General features: G+C 45.1%; 1 protein-coding gene across 4 annotated transcripts in view; it reads right to left on the bottom strand.

Moving 5' to 3' along the window:
• The window catches only part of IRF2 (interferon regulatory factor 2), an 84943-nt gene extending 64168 nt beyond the window's left edge, over positions 1-20775 (bottom strand). The window contains exons 1-2 of one of the 4 annotated variants that reach the window (XM_082375357.1): positions 20618-20770; positions 2800-2909 (exon numbers count right to left, since the gene is read on the bottom strand). In XM_082375357.1, the coding sequence (XP_082231483.1) occupies positions 2800-2865 (66 nt within the window). In that variant the 5' untranslated portion in view covers positions 2866-2909; positions 20618-20770. Of the gene's footprint in view, positions 1-2799; positions 2910-8884; positions 9074-20237; positions 20260-20617 lie in introns of those variants that run through there. The other 3 variants (XM_082375358.1, XM_082375359.1, XM_082375360.1) reach the window with 3 other exon arrangements.
• Positions 20776-20889: the final 114 nt, after the last annotated feature.

The raw sequence follows: 20889 nt of genomic DNA, 5'->3' as shown, positions 1-20889 counted from the left end.
GTTTCCTAGGCGATTTAACCATGTGTGAAACATGTTTTCTAAAAAAATAAACAAAAAAACAAACAAAAAAACACTACAATGATCTAAATCTATATGTATGTTACATATACAAATGTAATATTCTTTCTTGTAAAAAAAATAAGATGAGAAAGCTGTGTGAAGTCACACAGATAAATTACTTTCCAGATACAACTAAATTATGAAACTCTAAGAGCATTTTTTAAAAATCCATCACCTTTTAAAAGAATATTTTCTAGAAGAACTCATGGAAGGCAGTAAGGACCTAAAAGGGTAGACTGATTTTTAAAAAATATTTCATAAATTTGAAATCATGCTGGGACCATTGGGTGTGTTTGGCCCCAGACCCAAGTACCTAGATGGCATCAGATTCTGCAATTCAGCAAAGCAAGAATCATGGACAGATTTCAAAGCATATGGACTCAGGCTCATACTGCATGTTCAAACCTTCTTTCCATATGGAAAATGGGAAAAGAAGCGACCCTATTTTTCCCTTAATCAGCATGTCCTCTGAGCACTGCCTTTGCAGTAAAGCAAAGTCTGAAAGGCACGACTTCTCCTTTTGGCAGTTAAGTGGGGAATCATTTCAGACTGTCCCTCCTTCCATGAATAGATGGGTGAACCTGGAGCCATCCAGCTAAGCCAGCAATACAAAAGCCCGGAAAAGACATCTTGGTCCTCAAGTTCACGGGGAAAGTACAGGAAAAGTTAAATAAGATGGTGCATGTGAAAAAACTATGGACCACAGAGTGGATCGTTGAGACACACAAAGTAGCTTGGGAAGGAGGAACGTGGCAGGAAATGGGCAGGACCTAAATTCTCTGAGCTGTTTATATCCCCCAAGTCACTGCATACCACCTGCCACTGCCGGATGATTCTCTATGACCTACGATGGGAATGTTTTGGCCCACAGGGAACACAGGAAAGACAAGGGGACGTGAGGAAAAAGGAGATGGCAATGCTTTCATTACTTAAGTTTGGAAAGTCAAATAACAGGGATTCTTAGAAAGGCCAGCATACTGGAAACTTCTAAGAAAACCTATTTGCATAAAATGGCAAAATTATTTGCTACCATCTGATTTCAAATCCATTACTGGCCGATGATGTTGAAAACCGATGCTTCCCCTAAGACAGTTGCCTGAAAATAATTTGCTCTGAAAAAGGTTGGCACTGAAGGGCAATGTCTATCTCTTCCCCTGGATAAGAATAAATGACTCCCTCCCTCATTCCACATCCACAGGGTCCCTGACAGCTTCCTTCTTGCTGCCACTTTTCCTCTGGGGATTTCCTCTGAGTTGTCCCCTCAGCCAGTAAACTCTCAGTAAAGGTTACTACTGTTGCTTCTTCTTTTTCTCCTTCTTCTCCTCTTCCCCTTTCTTCTTCTCCTTCTTCTCCCTCTTCTTCTTCTTCTTCTACTACTACTTGTTATTACACTTGTACTACTACTTATTATTATATAATATTATAGAGCCATTCAATCAGCTCTTTTTGTTCAAATCAGGTTGAGAGCCAACACACAAACTATAACCGTACACACTAATGATTCTATTCCTACAATAAGGCATCCTGATCACCAATGAATTCCAACTGGAAATGAGAGCCGGCATGGCTAGCCACCCTAAATACAATAAGACCTCTGAATCAAGAACACACCTCTCCTCTACAAGCTGCATAAACGTCTTCAAATATTTTTAAAAGATACTTACTGCCACTAAACAAGTTCCAAATGGTACCTGAAAATTGGATTTGGCATCCACTGTATTGTTACCATTTCTCCCTCTCTGCCAACCCCTCCCAGGACCACACTGGTTTCCTTCCCCCTCCTTGCAGAAGCAGACGGTGCTTGCAGAGGGCTCAGGTTTGGTGTCAAGCACACCTGACGGGAACCTCACCGCTCACAACCTGCAACCTCTCCGAATCTTAGTTGCTTCATCTATAAACACAGACCATAATAGCAACTTGGCAGAACTACTGTGAGGAAGAAATAGATAAAAAGGCAGCTTCTAGTAAAAGGAAAAGTACGGGATGACTGCTTTAGTCTCCGCTAGGACTTCCCCAAAGAAATTCCGAAGAGTAGAGCCAGTGCCTCACCTCATAGCAGAGTGGACCCAGCCAGAATCTCTCACAAGAAGCAGGAGGGTACCCAGGGTCCATGTTCTGGAATATTAGCATCATCTCCACCCTGCACAGTGTTGGCCAGATCAATCTTCCCAAACATCTTATCACCTGACTCAAAACCCTTCAGTGGCTCCACAATGCCCACTGAATAAAGTCTGGACTCGCAGCCAGCATAACTCAGCCCCGTCCCACCTTTCTGACTTCTTATCCCACCAATTCCTCCACCTTCTAAACTCAACCAAAGCTCACAGCTTCATGTACTTGAAAATAGGCATAGCTCTGGCTAAAGTCCTTGTGAGCAGGAATCACATCTTACTCATCTTCAGAACTCCCAACATATCAGGTACAGCTCCTTGCATATAATGATATGTAGTAATTATTTACTGATAAGAAAGTGGATGAATCCCTCCTGGAGAACCCTCTGGGGGCAGGGAATGGGGAGGAAAAGGCAGATGACATGAACTACATGTTGTGATGGATAAAACTCAATATGAACAAGTAATAAACCAGCAGGGGAAAAATGACTATAAAAAAGCATGCAACCCAAAGAAGAATAATTTCACTATTTTTATGACATTTTCCAGGTGAATCGAGTTAAGTATGTTAACAACTTTTGAATTACATTTATTTAGCATTTCATTCAAAAAACCTTACGGAGCTTACCCAGATGACGGGGACATGATCTCCGTCCTCAAAAAGTTTACGTGGTAATGATGGAGGCTGGAACATAAACAACCAGCTCGAAAACTAGGCACCATGTCCTGAAGGTGATACTAGAGAAACAAACCACAGATGATAAAACTTTCCAGGATGTGGCTGATGCTACAATACACCCCGATTCTTTTTTTTATTAATTAATTTATTTATTTTTGGCTGTGTTGGGTCTTCGTTTCTGTGCGAGGGCTTTCTCTAGTTGCGGCAAGCGGGGGCCACTCTTCATCGCGGTGCATGGGCCTGTCACTATCGCAGCCTCTCTTGTTGCGGAGCACAGGCTCCAGACGCGCAGGCTCAGTAGTTGTGGCTCACAGGCCTAGTTGCTCCGCGGCATGTGGGCTCTTCCCAGACCAGGGCTCGAACCCGTGTCCCCTGCATTGGCAGGCAGATTCTTAACCACCGCGCCACCAGGGAAGCCCCTCACCCCGATCCTTGAACTCAAGCTTTCAACACAACTGTTTCTTGGTTCATTCTCTGCATCGGACTCACCCCAGTCATTTCATTAACCTCCCAATCCAAGGACCCTGCATTTTATATAGGTGAGTTTTTTGGAAGGCATTTCGGGGGAATTTTACTATATTATGCCAAAGCCCGGAAGAGAGAACACTGGAAGGCTTCAAAGAAGAGGGGGCGTCTGAAGTGGGCCTGGAAAGGCAGGGGATTCTCAGGCGGAAAGGAAGGAAAAACATTCCAAACAAAAGGAAGAATAACAACAAAGGCAAGAGGGAGGAAGCGTGATAGCAGGTTTGAACCATTAGCAATACGGAAAAGCTGTGCCCCAGGAAAACTGGGCGGATATGGTAGAGAAACAGCTGTAAGGCTCACTAAGCCTGGCTAGTTAACAGAGAGACATTTGTCCTTACACCTTAACAAGGGTCCCTGCCGACTGATGAGGGGAAACACCCTGGTACACCCCAGGGCACATGCACACGTGGCTAAGGTGCCTCCCACCTGCTGTCTGGTCCTCCTTTCTCACTAGAAAACCCAGCACATGAGCCCCATTAGCTCTAAGGTCCTACCAAGGAGTCTGTCTGGAGAGGAAATTACGAATGCAGAACTAGGTCAATCATTACGATTTAATTCATCCAACATTTCTTGAGTACCGGGTAGATGCAAGTCATTTTGCTGAGCCCTCACATAACGGCACTCCAAAGTTTATAATCAGGTCAACAAGGCAGTCGTTGATAATAAATGTAGAGCATGATATATTGAAATATGACACAGAAATATCTTGGGACTTTGAATAAAATCTTCAAACCTAAGTGAAGAGCCCAGCATATATCCAATAAATGCCATCAATGCAGCCATCAACCAAGTTATGGCCTTCATACCGGATGGTGGTGCCACTGTCACCTGGTCATGCTGTGGGGATGCAGATGGGAAGAAGCCCCACCTGGTGTACCAATACTCCCGGCTCCCTCCAGGCTTCCTAAGTCCCTGCAGTTGAGGCTTGACTCTAAGGTTCCATGAGCCAGCCCTTCCAGGGTCTTCCACGGTGTCTCTCAGAGAACATGGCCAAGCACACTGCATGTCCTACCGCAAATGCCAGTCTCACTGCTGAGATGACAGCCAGATCTAATCACTCTCGGAGCCACAGGGATGCCTTGTCCCAAACACTTCCGCTGTGCGAAGCTGTTGTTTGGGGGCACCTTGCCATCATCTTGGTTCTCTAACTTGGGTTTCTCATCTGTATTAACGGCAGCCGTCTCTATCTCCCCCGCACATAAGTATTGTAAACCTATTCATAATAACTTCCCTCTCTTTATAAACTAAATCAAAACAAAAGAGGGTACAAAAAATATTTTTGTACCTGTGTATCATTTCCTCTTACAAAGGTATGAAAGCATCTCAAAGACAGGTCTGGTTATTATCAAGAGCACAGTCTGGTCCTTCCTGCAATGCCCATGTGTCTATGAGTGAAATGCATGCGTCATTCTTACACCTTCTCATAGCTCCTCTTAAGTGTGGCAGGCTCACAGCTCTGCCACATCCAACTGCCAAGAGTCATTACGTTACCATCTTCTAAAATGTAAGGGAGGTAGATGTTCCAAATCCTCAATAACCCTTCCTCCCAAAAGCTTGCTCTATGCTCAGAATAAAGCCTTTCCTTGCTAGAAAACACAGGAACACATGCACTGAAGGAACTTTTCGTGGCCACCAGGAACGGTCCCTGACACTCCCTTGACCTGCCTGTTCCCATCAGACCAGAGAACTCTCCATCCTCCAAGAGTGTAAGGAATCTCCAACCCTTCATGGTTTCGCTCTTACTGCGCTTTCGACCAAAGATGCCCTGAGCACCCATGGGCCACCGGTTGACCCTGCCCTCCTCCTACCGCAGGTGGGAGCTCATGGTGAAGCTCATCCCTGGTCAAAGATAGAGCTCCTTCCTCTTCCCTCCCGTAGCCTTTTGCTGCTGTGCTTCTATTAAGCACATATTTCATTCTTTTTGTTCCTATAGATGGTTATTTCCCTGCCTGTCTCTCTAAGTAAATGATAAGCTCTGTGAGAACATGAAATTGTCAAGTTTGCATCTCCCCGCACCAGGCGTCACACCAGCAGTCCAAAAACATCTGTTTGAAGGAATTAACTCTTCTGAGAGTTGTATTTAAAATACTTGTTTGCTGAAAGGAATCTTCAACTTAACTTCATCATCACATTTCTTTTCATATTACTTGAGGCTAATTTTACAGACTTTTTAAAAGCCTTGGGGGACTTCCCTGGTGGCGCAGTTGTTAGGAATCCGCCTGCCAATGCAGGGGACACGGGTTCGATCACTGGTCCAGGAAGATCCCACATGCCACGGAACAACTAAGCCTTTGCGCCACAACTGCTGAAGCCCAAGCGCCTAAAGCCCGTGCTCCGCAACAAGAGAAGCCACCACAATGAGAAGCCCGCGCACCGAAATGAAGAGTAGCCCCGGCTCTCTGCAACTAGAGAAAGCCCGTGCGCAGCAACGAAGACCCAACGCAGCCAAAAATAAATAAATTTATTTTAAAAAATAAAATAAAAGCTTTGGCCCCAAGCCTGAAGGGAATACAAATTTTTGCAGTTATCTATCTGCTTCCCAATTATTTACAACTGACTCCTAGGTATAATCTGTATGTTATCTTGTCAGGCTACCTTATTCAATAAAGACCAACTTCTCAAAAGAATTGAGTGAAGTGAAAAATTTGAGCAGAGCATAAAAGTAAACCAACAATAAATTTGCTACTGTAAAGTTGATATTTCACTGCATTTTTTCATCTACTATAGCTCTTATAAGGACAAATAAATGGCTTCTCATTCTGTTGATTACTCACAATAAATACACAAATGCTTTTATTCATTTTTCCTAAGAGATCTGTTATTACAGCAATATTTTTTTTCATCCACTCAAGTAGTAGTATTGAACCATTACTGAATGTATTATGTTTAAATTCTCATGCCCCCAAATGTTATCCGGAGGCTGCTTTTACTCACTTTTATCCTGAAATACCACAATACTAGGGTTTTTGATGAGCCCCAAGTATTGAAGGTACCATATGAGAGGCTGCTACGATTAATTCACTACCATATTCAAGCACTGCTATGTTTTTCCTCTCACCAGAAATTTTATGATTCAAAATATAACAGAAAAAAATTAACTCTTTACTACAGAGTTCAACAAAATGTACTAAGTACTTAATCCAGCCACATGACCCTGGGCAGGTTGCTTGATTTCTTCAGCTGTAAAAATGAAGGAGCAGACTATAATCTCTAGGAAAACTTCCAATTCTAGTACTCTATGAGAAGGTTAAGTACTTTTAGCTGATTCCCCATTTCCCACTCCACTCTGATGTGTTTTATTCAGTATAATTTAATTCCTCAATAGGTGCTTTATCAGCTCTATAACATCTCAAAATTTGAAAAATGGTTTTGTGCCACATGCTACACATACAGTAATGATGGAGAATCTTTTGAGTTTTCAGACCATACTTGTATGTCACTTTGGAACCCACAAAAAGAATGACTCAATCCTACAACTCAACAAGAAAAAAACAAATAACCAATTCAAAAATGCGCATAGGGAGGGTGAGAGGGAGATGCAGGAGGGAGGGGATATGGGGATATATGTATATGTATAGCTGATTCACTTTGTTATACGGCAGCAACTAACATAACAACGTAAAGCAATTATACTCCAATAAAGATGTTAAAAAAAAATGCGCAAAGAAATGGAATAAACATTTCTCCAAAGAGATATACAAATGGCCAAGAAGCACATGGAAAGATGCTCAACATCACCAACCATTAGGGAAATGCAAATCAAAACCACAATGAGAGACCACCACACACCAATTAGGATGGCTATTATCAAAACAAAAAAAAAAAAAGAAAAGAATTTTTGGCAAGGATATGGAGAAACTGAAACCTTTGTGCATTATCGATGGGAATGTAAAATGGCGCAACCGCTGTGGAAAATGGTTTCTCAGAAGGTTAAACCAAGAATCGCCGTATGATCCACTGGATTGAAAGAACTGAAAGCAGGGACTCAAAACAGATACTTTTACGGCAGTGTTCAAACCAGCAAGATTCACAATAGCCAATGGTAATGACAACCTAAGTGCCCATCAACAGATGAATGGAGAAACAAAATGTAGGAATATTAGTCTTTAAAAGGAAGGACATTCTGACACATGCTCCAACAGGGATGAACCTGGAAAACACTCTGCTAAGTGAAATAAGCCAGACACAAAAGGACAAATACTGTCTGCTGCCACTTAGATGAAGCACCTAGAGGAGTCAAGTTCATAGAGACAGAGAGTAAAATGGCCCAGACACTGTAAATGAACTTCTTGCCATTGGACTTTATACTTAAAGATGATTTTAGGGGCTTCCCTGGTGGCGCAGTGGTTGAGAGTCTGCCTGCCAATGCAGGGGACACGGGTTCGAGCCCTGGTCTGGGAGGATCCCACGTGCCGCGGAGCAACTGGGCCCGTGAGCCACAACTACTGAGCCTGCGCGTCTGGAGCCTGTGCCCCACAACAAGAGAGGCCGCGATAGTGAGAGGCCCGCGCACCGCGATGAAGAGTGGCCCCCGCTCGCCACAACTAGAGAAAGCCCTCGCGCAGAAACGAAGGCCCAACACAGCCAAAAATATAAATAAATAAATAAAATAAAATAAAATAAAATAAGATGATTATAAAAGCAAATTTTGTTAGGTAACTTTTACCATAATAATAAAAAAAAGAATGACAAACACGCATTTATGAATTCACTACTTGCTGTCACTGTTTCTTTGAGTCCTACCGTGGACAAGTCATTCTTTACTTCCAGGTAACTTGAAGGTAACTTACTGACCCCTCCCCTCCAGACACACACAGAGAGAGAGGGAGACAGAGGGAGAGAGAGGACGGATTTTCAAAATTAAATAAGGGCCCACTTCCCCTTCATGGTGATGCCATCTCAAGCCGTGTGAGGGAAAAGCCTCTCCTGGATGGTACGTGAAGAGAGAGGTTCTCCCAGCACAAACCTGCAGGGAGGGCTTCAGAGCCGTCTGTTATCAGCAGCGCTGCCAGTTGCCATCTCCCCTCAGGGAAAGGGAAGTAGAAAGTGGAGATAACTATCAAGGAATCAGCCACTTCGTGACAAAAGACACCAGACTACAGCCAGCCAGCTGAATGCGACATGCCAAACTGAGGGGGGGGGGGGGGAAACGGCAGAGAAACAGCCAGAACAACAAAACAAGATGCTGTTTCATGCCTATTACATGATTTACGAAGACTCTGTCCTTTAGAAAATAAAATGTACACAGTTGGCCCAAAAACGTGCCACGTTAGCACTGTCACCTCCCCTACAATCTGAGACAACCCCGTGCGGCCCATTGATGGGTGGAAGAAGACCTCTAAAAGGGATGCTCAGACACAAATCACTGCCGGAACTGAGGTCTCAGCCGCCCAGACGAAGGCTCCTCGCTGCGGGGAGCGCAGGTCATCTACCGAGCTCACTCAATTCCAAGCTGAGGACTTCGCTACCTTTTTAGACCTACTCCCTCCACATGGAGCTGAGTACACACCTGTTAAGTAAGCGACGACTGGATGAATGACCAGAGTTGTCCACTGTTTCCTTTCAGGGCCCAGACTGCAGCCCAAATTGCACCCTGACTTTGAAAAAAAAAAAAGCAAAAAAAAAAAAAAAAAAGTCTTGATGCATTCAAAGCACCTGTAAGAGAGGCAAATAAATAAATCCTCTCCTATAATATTTTAAACTCACCCAGACTTCCTGAATCACCAGCAGAGCCACACCCGAAAGTGGAAATAGCAGTTCATCCACATTCCCTCCTGGGGCCTTTGGACTTTGCTTTTGTAACGGATAGAAGAAAGGGGACCATCTGGGTTGGTCTTCCGGAGCCACCTAGAGCACCCCACGTGCCCAGGGCACCCTCTGGGGGCACCAGCTTCTTGTCTCACTTCTCTGTCCCTCATCCCTGAGGACCTTAACTTTCCAGGTCAGCTCAACAGTGCACATGAGTTAAGTTTTCCCATACAAACAAAATCCCAACATCCCCACAAAGAGTCAATAAAGATTTACCTTCAGGATTACGATTTTAAAGTGAGATTACACTTTCCTGTTCTTCTGTCAGTTGCAAATCCCCAAACCTACTAGAATTCACTTAAAACTAATCTACAGTGTTTTCATTGGAAGAAAGCAATCACGAAAGCTCTGACCTGCTGAGCAGCTGGGAATTTCTTTGCTGAAGGTTTGGTTTAGTCTTTATTTTTCTAGCTGCTGGCCCTGCTAACATGATTCAGTGAAGGTCGTATTTAATCTTATACAGAAAAGCTACCTAAGCAGTTCTTAGGTAGGCTTCAGTAAAAATAAATTGCCTGGGCTCTGTGGATAAGTCTGTTGCTTCTACCCAACAATTACAGTCAAAGAGAACAAATGAAGGCAACTGTAAGATACCGGTGCTTGATTTCAAAAGAACTTCCCTGCACATAAGTTATAGGCTGAGTGTTTGTTAATAACAAAGTTATTGTTAATAATTAACCCACCAAGAAAGTAGCAGCTCCCAAATGTATACCTCCGGTTTATCAGCAAATACAGCTTATTTACATGTACAGGAAGGTATTACTATCAGCATTGGGACATAAATGTCAAAGGAATAGACTGATAAGACTTTTGTTAAGGCCTCGGTAAAAAGGAGAAAACCGAACAATTTTTTCACCTTCTGGATGTTGAACGCCTAATACAAAGTGACAAATCCTATTGCAAAGTGACAAATCCCAATGTTTATGTGCTCAATACATATACCATTAGGTTTCTAACACAAAGGAGATCTAGCCCATAGGTCCCAAGCTGGAATTCAGCCTTTGAAGCTAACCTTTGCTTTAGGGCTGAAAATCAAATCAACAAATATTTACTTAGTGCTTACTGTATATCAAGCACTAGTGGAGAATGCGAGGAAATACGACACAATCCCAGCTCTCAGATAACCTGCCCATGGAGGTGTTGCAAATGGGAAAATCCAAGGAATCGACCTTTTTCACAATAGTTCAAAGGGTGGAAAAGATTCAAGATGTTTGTGACTAATCGCCAAAGGAATGGCACACACAGTGTGTTGCTTCTGAAGAGATTCAGAGCATCTTATTATTTCAAGCTGATGAGATCGGGTAAGGTTTGTGGAGGGAGGCACAGTGAGATGCAGTTATAACCAAACTACCTAACTCTGCTTTCCTCTGGTTTTTTTAGGTTTAGCCTTGTATTACAATGTTTCCCTGTATTTCTCTTCACAGCTTGCTTCATTTCCTAACCCTGCACCATCCAATATGGTAGCCACGAGCCACATGACTACTGCACACTTGAAACGTGACCAGATTGAATTAAGATGTGTTGAAGGTGTAAAAGATACACTGGATTTTGCAGATTCAGTATGAAAAAAAGAACGTAAATAATCTCATTAATACTTCTACATCCGTTTTATGTTGAAATGATAATATTTTGGACACACTGGGCTAAATAAAATAGTATTAAAATTAACTTCACCTACTTCTTTTTACTTTTCTAACGTGGCTACTAGAAAATTAAAAATGATACCTGTGGCTCACATTCTATTTGTATTGGACAGTATTGTCCTAATCAATACTCATTCTTCTCCGCTGTGCTTTGGCATTCTGCCTCTGAACTCCTTACGGTTACGCCCAACCCTAGTTTCATAATAAATGCAAAAAACGTCTCCCGTATCTATAAAGGGATCAAAACTATTCTAAATTTTTTTCCAGACACAAATTCAGGATTTGTAAGCTTCTTCAGTTATGGAAACTCAGAAGTCACACTCGGATTGAATCACACGAAGTCATTCTCCTGTGGGGACTTGTAAAGGTTGCTGTGTGGGGAAAATAAAACTTCCCTGGATTCCTCAGTGCTCCTGTAAAACAGCTGAGCCACCTGAGACACAGGAATGAACACAACATAAAGATAGTGAATAAAAGATAGTGAATGTTTGCATTCACTTCCCCTGGAAACATTTTACTCTTCACCTACCATGAGAATTGGATGTGTAGCCATTTGTCTAAATTAATTACTCTGATCCAGAAGGATAATCAAACTTCTCTTATCTCCTCAAGAGGGCCAAATGGTTACAGCCTTGACTAGGTCCCTGGGTTAAGTTTGCAGGGTTCCAGGAAGACCTATGTCTCTAAGCATGTACATTTCAAAAGGGATGAAGCCCAGACCTTAGCCCAGACCTTCCAAAAGGTTAGGATGAAAACCCTGGATCCTTTCCACCCTGACTCAAAGGAGCAAAGGCGCTTGCTTGCTCGTGCGCTCTCTCGCTCTCTCTCTCTCTCTCCCCTCCCCCCAACCCCGTGCCCCCTCCTTTGGCAGAGGAGGGGGATGGTTGCTCTGACCGTACCACACCCACATTCCATCAGCTTTCATGGCATCACTTATCACTTCAGGGACTAGGTATGGGGGACCAACACTGCAACATCTCTCTGGCCGCTGACCCGGTTGTAAAGCTCAGTAAAGAACTCTTTCCTCCAACCCCCATGCCTGGGGCGTCTGCAGTATTCACATACATAGAAGACATATCTGTGAAGTGGGGTAACATCTCAGACCCTCCACAGTTCTTGAGAAAACAGTGTGTCCCAGTCTCACCACAGAGCCATCAAGCTCAGTGTCTTCAAGTAGTAAGAGATGAACAGGGACAAGGGCATCTCTCCGCACTGGCTGGGAAAGCCCTGATTCTAGAGCCTGGCTCTGCACATCAAGGCACAAGGGGCCCAGGAAGCGCCAAGTTCACGCGCACCATCCCCCTGAGCAACATCCAACTTACTTGTCCTCCGCCTACGTTTACCAGGCGTGAGGTCAGAGGGAACACTGCAGAGCTGTCTTGAGAATATTTTTCTGGTTATAAAAGTAACTGTGCTGTTGTATTAAATTTGGAAAATACAAGTGTTTCAAGGGGAAAAAAAGAGCCAAACATCCATAATCACACCATCGAAATGCTTCCTCCCAGTTTTTTCTTAATGATGTGTATACAGATACACACACACGTTTTAAAAATAAAATTAGGGTCACAACTGAACATCCTCTTCTTTCCACTCAGCATATTCCACAAACATCTTCCCACCATTAAATACAAACACAGGAATTTCATCGGCTATCTATACTCAGTGTGTGGACTGCGCCGTAACTCATTTAAACGTGCTCCTACTGTTGGGTGTTTAGGGTGTTTCCAAGTTTTCACTATTACAGAAGCTAACAGTAAACATCCTTGTACATAAATCTTCGCTCCACCTCTCGTTAGCTCACATATGTAGGTTCCTAGAAGTGGAATTACGGGAGCAGAGAGTTCAACATTTTAAGACATTAAGTGTAACACTGCCAAACTGAATTCCAGAAAGTTTATTTCAAAGTACAATGCCCCAACTACAGTATGAAGCGCTTAGTTTCAAAACCCAGTGGCCTGCAGTACCAGCGATGCCATCCATGGTTCAGTCTTAACCTGTGCCTTCTATCCTTTAGGGAAACACGGTATCGGCCGATTCTATTTTCCTGACTCCCTATTTACCTCCTGCAGCCTGGTAAAAATAAAACAGCAGCAAGGAGGACCAGCATGGGGGAGGGAGGACAGCCTAAGAGCTATGACAGTATTGCTAATCCATTTCATCAACATGCATCTTCCTCGAGGGGACCACGGTTGCCTCCAAAGGCAATTTAGACTGAGTCTGAGGCCTCAGGTCAGGGCACCAATTCCTCCATCCTCTCCGGCTCCAACACTGCCTCTAACGTGGCTTCAACCATGCCCAAGTGGTGACCACTCACAGCCTCCTGTTTACTTGTCTAAAGTTGGCCGATGCCTAGCAATTTGCCCCCCCAGATAAAAGGGCCAAACTTCAAAGTCAGAAATGGAGGGTCCTCCGGCATTTCATTTCAACTTGTCCTGCAGTCACTATCAATTAACTACCAATCTGTCCCCTCTACCTCAAGACGCCTTCAATGACATCTGTGGCAGACACAGGGTCTACCTGCCTGACTCCCTCGGGTCTCCCACTCAGGAATTCAGGAGGCATTATTCTACTCTCCACCTTAGTCTCTTTTTTCATCACCTCATTCTCCGAACTGTCACCTTCCAACACCCTCCCCACTCATATTCTACCACCCCACACACCCACTAACATCCTAACCACGTGCCAGGACACTCTGGTCCACCACTGTAACTTTTCTCATCATCTTCAAAGATTGTAGGGTAAGGAGAACAGGAAAAGCTCTCTTCAAAAATAACACGTTAGATATTACTTGAAACAAAGTTATTTGTATGCACTTTCTTCTCACTCAAAATGTCAACCTCATGAGATGGGAAAATCAGTTGGATTTTAAGCTTACGGGGCCAGGACAGTGTCTTCTATCTAGAAGGTATTTCTTTGGCTCCTACAAAAACCTGACATCCATAAGCTCAAAAAGAACAAATTAAACAGGAAGCTCATCTTTCCTTTGATCACATTAGGTGTGTGAGTATCAAATGCTCTTACACAGATAGCAACAGATTGCTAAGGACGCTGGATAGGAAATTATTTATGAAAATGACAGAGCAAGTAGTTAACTCTCAAAAATGTTTAATCAAATGGGCGGAAGACCTAAATAGACATTTCTCCAAAGAAGACACACAGATTGCCAACAAACACATGAAAGGATGCTCAACATCACTAATCATTAGAGAAATGCAAATGAAAACTACAATGAGCTATCACCTCACACCAGTCAGAATGGCCATCATCAAGAAATCTACAAACAATAAATGCTGGAGAGGGTGTGGAGAAAAGGGAACCCTCTTGCACTGTTGGTGGGAATGTAAACGGATTACAGCCACTATGGAGAGCAGTATGGAGGTTCCTTAAAAAACTAAAAATAGAACTACCATATGACCCAGCAATCCCACTACTGGGCATATATCCTGAGAAAACCATAATTCAAAAAGACACATGCACCACAATGTTCATTGCAGCTCTATTTACAATAGCCAGGTCATGGAAGCAACCTAAATGCCCATTGACAGACGAATGGATAAAGAAGATGTGGCACATATATACAATGGACTATTACTCAGCCATAAAGAGAAACGAAATTGAGTTATTTATAGTGAGGTGGATGGATCTAGAGTCTGTCATACAGAGTGAAGTAAGCCAGAAAGAGAAAAACAAATATCATATGCTAACGCATATATATGGAATCTAAAAAAACGGTACCGATTAACCTAGTGGCAGGGCAGGAATAAAGATGCAGACGTAGAGAACGGACTTGAGGACACAGGAGAGGAAGGGGAAGCTGGGACGAAGTGAGAGAGTGGTATGGACATATATACACTACCAAATGTAAAATAGATAGCTAGTGGGAAGCAGCCGCATAGCACAGGGAGATCAGCTCAGTGCTTTGTGACCACCTAGAGGGGTGGGATGGGGAGGGTGGGAGGGAGATGCAAGAGGGAGGGGATAGGGAGATATATGTATACATATAGCTGATTCACTTTGTTGTACAGCAGAAACTAACACAACATTTTAAAGCAATTATACTCCAATAAAGACATGAAAAAAAAAAACTGGATAGGCTTTTATCACACAAAACCCTAAAGTAAGATATTTTGTTGAACTAAATTGGTCTTGCCCTTGATATAAAAATGCTTAGAATCCATCACCAGAAAGAACAGCACAGCCTTCTGTTTCTCATAAACATGGGGCTACAAGGCATGCACACAGGGCATGGGACATACGGAGACATTTTTCGCTTGCCTCTGGTTCTTTCTTGCTTATCGAAGCTGAATACTAAATTGATAAAAGGGACTATAAGCCAAAACAGAAACAAACAAAAAACAAACCCATGACTCTGTCTGTGTCCTTCCTAGAGAGAGACATACTCGTGAAACAAAGTCCTTCTTGCTTGTTCAGAATGGAAAATTCAAAGTATCACAACTGTACCACGAATCCCATTTTTGTATGACAAGCAAGGTCAACATGGGCAGAGCCAACAGGGAGGGACCACAGATTCCCTAATCAAAGCACTGCCTAAAAGGTGGGTAACAAGTTCCATCTGCTTGCTTTCCTGCATAGCCTGGCCTCAATGAAACAATGAAAAGGTTTGGCCCTGGGAAGAGATCCTTGATTCAGTGGTTCTCTGCCTTTGCTCTGGCCCACGTACCTGAGTGACAGGGATCCAGGATACACTGGTGAACGTGAGAGGCTTAGTATGGAGCGGGAGGAGGGGTTCTAAGGTCGGGAGAGACAAAGAGAAGAGGGGGCTGCAGACAGTCTCAAGTCTGAAGGTTCTGTGTGGTTTCTAAAAGCCCCCTCCTCTCCATGATTCTGATACACACATAAGTCCCGTCCCTCGAAGATGACAGAACCATGCAGCCCCATTTTATAGATGTGAAAACTAAGGTCCAGAAAGGAGAAGGGATTGGAGAGTTAATGGAAGAGCTGAGTCAACTCTGGGCCTCTGGACTCTTGAGTTCATGCACCTTCCACTACCCAGAGCCTTGTACATATTTGTCTGTCAACAAATATTTAATAAATAAATGAAATAAGGACTCAGTGTTTGCGTTCATTGAACAAAATAATCGCCTGAGTTACTGCAATGGTTCATATCATGGGGTCCCTGGACCCCCAGTAGAACTCAAAGTTACTGATGGGAGTGGGTAGGTGGTAACTAGTTTTAGGACCTCAGAAGGCCCGACAGGTCTAACAGCTTATCTGAGAAACGGCTGCCCAGGCTGCCGACAACGTCGAGGTTCTCTATTTTGGGCTGGAATTAGATCAACTAGATTTGCTGATGCTGGTTCTCTCAAGCCAACCGGGAGTTCTGACTGCAAGTCTAACGTGTTTCTGAGTAATAAAAATGGCCATATGAAGTCTTCCTAACTACACACAATCTGTTTCAGAGACCATTTGTCAAAAGATGGAGCTGGGGAGAGGGGAAATCATTTTAAAAGGCTCTCTCAAGGCAAAACGCTGGTGACTGTGGGTCCTCTGGACGGGTCAGAGCCCAGCCTCAGGTGCCTGTGGACGTGACTTCCTGCCTGTGTATTTCCCTTGGTATCATATATATATAATACTGACTTCAGGTTTAAATCTGGACCCTATAGATAACTTACCATTCTTTGCTGAAAAAAATCAACATTTAATCAAATCTCGTCACTCCCAAGCCCACCAGCACCCCTGCACCGTGAGGGCCACTGCTTGACCCTGCCTTGGGCAGACATCACAACCAAATACTGATCACACTCAGGCCAAAAGTAGGGCACGAATGGGGCCAACAGGGACAGAAAGCCCTGACTTCCTACCCCTGTGTGAGAAGGAACACTGTGTCCCATACAGACCAAAAGAAGAACTGGTTTTATTGTTAACAATGACTATTTCACAGCAATTTATGTTATTTTTATATACCACTTTATGTATTTTATATCTATTGTAAATAAATACTATCTATTTATTTTCACATATGCTGTCACATTATCATTTTCACATATATAGTGTTAGGTACATAGTAAGCATTCAATACATGCAAGTTCACTGAGTCCCTTTAAAGATGTTACAGCAAAAACTAAAATCAGTTAAGGGCATACAATTAATAACATAATGAACTGAAGAGTCTTCAGCAATGATGAAGAAAATTCAGACTACAGCAAAGTGAGCTTGGGAAGGTTTTTTCTTGATATGAAGAGGGAAAATACATTGGTCCAATCATTTTTATTTCCATATCATTTGGTCTCCATGGACACCATCTAACTTCTCTTCTGACAGAAAAAAAACTCACTGACAATATCATATGTCACTGTTAAATACTTTAATGCTTTACATAAAATAGTTATGCTGTGTTTAATTTCTTACCATTATTATTTTCTCTCAGAACAAGTAAAATCCCTCCTTGCTGAAAATTCTATAAGAGAAAGTCAGTGCTTAATCCACAGTCATGATTCCCTGGCTTTTCAAGTTAAGAATAACCTGATAAAATTCTGAAAGTGAATGCCTTACACATTTGTAGATTGCTATAACTTACGCAACCTTCTTTCATAACAGTATCTCATTTGTTCCCAAAAGCAACCTTATCAGATATACAGTTAAGTATTATCACCTTCTGTAGCACTCACCCCTAAAGGTAATTACTGTCTTTATTTTTTAGCTGGGTATTGTCAGCTCACCAACTAGAATGCAATCTCCCCAGAGGGTAAAGAAACTGTCTTCCTGTTCCCAGTTGAACCCACAGAACGTAGCACTGTGTCTGGGGCATAGTGAATGTTCTAGGAATAGTTATTAAATGAATAAACTCCCTTATCTGCTTTAAGCCTTTTTTGGTATAAAGAACATAATAGAACCATGTCCCAGATACCCCATTTAGAGTTCAGTGGTCTGTTCTCTATCAAAAGGAAACTGTGCAAAAATGCTCTAAAAACAAGGAAGCTTATACGCCATAATACTAAGAATAAAAGTACAGTGTCCTTGGAAACATGAGAAAATCGATGCATGTCAAACATCCAAATGTTAAACATCCAAAGTTTCAAATTTTCCACTACTAGGTTTAAACATGTTTAACTAGCTTTGGTATACTAAATATTGGCCTAATAAAGCGGGAAAGTAGAGGAAGAGAAAAGTTTGGTCATGGTTCACTGAGCTGTCAGGACTTTTGTTTGCCATAATTGGCTTCCAATTTAACCACAAACGCTTACTTTTGATTATGACGACATTTTTACAGGTAAGTAAGTCTGAAATATGCAGAGTTATCTCTAACTTTTGAATGTCAAAAGAAAAAAAAAACCCAACTCATTGAGAATAAAGTATGTAAATGTTTAATATTAAGACTCAATTACGAATCATAACAGACAAGAACCCGGATCTAAGAGGCCAAAATCTAACTTCTTACACAACAGGCTAAGTTATAAATTATAATCATTCACTAATTACAGTGAAATTCTGGACTCTGCCCCATCAATCAATAGATTTTTCAAGGTTACCCCTTAAAATTACCAGGTTAAGTCCTAAATATTCCATCTGCTGAACTTTCCTTAGAAAACACAAGTTTTTCCAGAATTTCACCCTTTCCCTCTCCAAGGAAGGAATGATGGGGGGGGGGGGGCGGGTGAGAAAACTAGAAAATCCTGAATCTGTGCGCATGAAGTTAAACAGGCGTCCCCCTCCAGGTCGTGGCAAGGAGCGTGCATCTGCCTAACATCAAGACCATCCACCTTTCCCATTCAGTCTGTCACCAGGCCCCTGTCTGCACCTGCCCCTAAGCACCAAAAAGCGCAGGCTGCTAAATCCCAATGTTATCTGCAGTCGGTCTGAAACTAATAAATGAATGCAGGCTTGACAGCAACCTTGGTGATTCCTGAAAATCCACAACAGGAAATGTAACTATCCTCCACCCTCCCTCGCCATTCATCAAAAGCAGACCGAGTCACAGCAACTGGGAGGCCGGTGGCAGAAGGCAAATGCCAGCACTTTTCCTCAAGTAGGAAGCTTCTGCGTTTTCTTAACCAAGGACAGGGCGCACTACCCGTTGCCCACACTGCAGGCAGGAGGTTGCAGAGGGAGGGAGCAGGTAAAATGTCCCCAAGTTCCAAACACTATACTCTGGGGGCAAAAACGACTGAAAGCCGCGCCGCTCGCATGTGGCAACCTCGACTGCTAGTGCCAGGGGTCACATTCACAGCGATGACCAGCGGTCCTGCCTACACCGACTGACCTCAGCGCCTCGCCTGGTGCCCAGAAGGCTGTTTCTGCGCCCGGCTCGGGCTGCCAGCCTCCTTCCCGCTTCTCCCCCTCTAAAGGGGTAAGGGGGTGAGGGCGGCCCACGCAGCCACACCTGGGGCCCAAACAGAGATGCCGGCGCGTCCCAGGGGGGGGATGAGCTGCATCCTGAAACCCTCTGAACTTGGAAAGGCTGCCCGAGCCCTCTCGGGGCCGGCTTCCAGGCCGTAACACCCCGAGCGGGCGGGCGCCACGATCGGCCACGGCTGGCATCGCTCGGTGGGCGAGCCCGGCCCGCGAGGCGGAAAGGAAGTGGCTGCCGCGGCTTTGCACCAACCACGTTCGGCCGGCGGGCGAATGCCACTCGGCGCCCCGAGCGGGGTCGGAGGGCGCGGGGCGGGCACTCCCGTCCCCACCCCGCCGCCGCCGGCGCCCCGGGACCCTCAGGGGACGCCGGCCCCGGGCCTGCCAGCAGGGCGCCGCTCGGTCCCCGGAGGCTCCCCGCCCCCACCTCGCCCGCTCCGTAGCCAAGGCGGGTCAGGCCCAGCGCGCGAGTACGGCCCGGGGGCGCCCGCGGGGACCCGGAGGCGCCCGGCGCTAGGCCGCGGCCGGGCCGCTGACCCCTGGGCGCGGCGCCCTCCCGAGACGCGCCGCCCGAGCCCCCCGCGCGCCGGGACAAGTGCAGTGACAAAGCCCCAGGGCCAGGCCGGGCGCTGGCCGGCGGGAAGGAGGACGCGGCGTCCCTCCCGAGCGGTGGCGGCAGCGGCCCAGCCCCCAGGAAGCCGGGCGCGCCGGCCAGGCCCCGCGCGCAGCCCCGCTCCGAGCCCGCCCGCCGGCCCCGGCCGCTGGCACCCGACGCCCGCGACTCTGCTCCGAGCCCGGCGGGCGGGCGAGCCCCGGGACCGCCGCCGGGCGCCCCATCAAGTTTCCTTTGGCCGCGGCGGGAGGCGCCTCTCCCGGCCCGGGCGCGGGGCGCAGGCTGAGGGTGGACTGCGGGTTCCTGCCTATTTACGCCAGAGGCTGCCTGGAGAGAGGCACCGCCGCCGGGCAAGGAGAAGGACCCGCTCCCCTCCTTCGGACCTGGTGGCGACGGCCTCCGTAAACATACACACGCACACACATGCACGCGAGAATTTTGTTTTAAAAGGAGGCCCGACTCCAGCGGACCTGCACCCCCCCCCCAACCACCTGGGGCGCAGAATCACACAGAGCAGGTCTGTGTCCACGGAGCCACCTCTCCGCATCTGCAAATCCAAAAGTGAAATTAAACCTCCACCAACCTCCTCCTCCTCCTCCTCCTCCTCCTCCTCCTCGCAGCCTCAGCAGCCCCAGTGGCAGCAGCAACAGCAGCAGAACCTGCTTCCCCTAAAATCAGATGATCCATAACAGCGCCGACTGTTCCTCCAAAAATCAGTATTAATATTTATGAACCTCAGCATTTTCCGTCTGCAAAACATCGTGTCAAACCATCAGGACGCGCGCACACACGTATCCCCTCCAGTCCTCATAAACATGCCCTCGAGAAAAACACACACGCACAGTCACAACTATTATTTGAAAAATGTTACCTCTCAGTGTGCTTTTTCACGCTATCAATACAATTCCGCAAGGCTTAAGTGTTGCTAGGATGTGTGAAATGGAAATGAAAGCCCGTCAGTTGAATAATCGCAGGAACAAAACTAAAAGTTACTCCCCGGCTTGCCTGAGAACAGTCCAGATCGAAAGCAAAACAAGGAGAGGAAACTGCGAAGCGCTGAGGCTGGAAATCCCCCCACCCCCCGCCCTCCTGGTGCCTCGCTCCCTCCCTCCCTCCGTCCCTCGCTCGCTCCCCCCTCCGCCC

Source organism: Balaenoptera borealis, assembly GCF_965194805.1.
Source record: "Balaenoptera borealis genome assembly, chromosome: 21".
NCBI classification, from domain to species: Eukaryota; Metazoa; Chordata; class Mammalia; order Artiodactyla; family Balaenopteridae; genus Balaenoptera; species Balaenoptera borealis.
The sequence above is the reverse complement of the archived record's forward strand: the minus strand, read 5'-3'. Positions and strand labels throughout refer to the sequence as shown.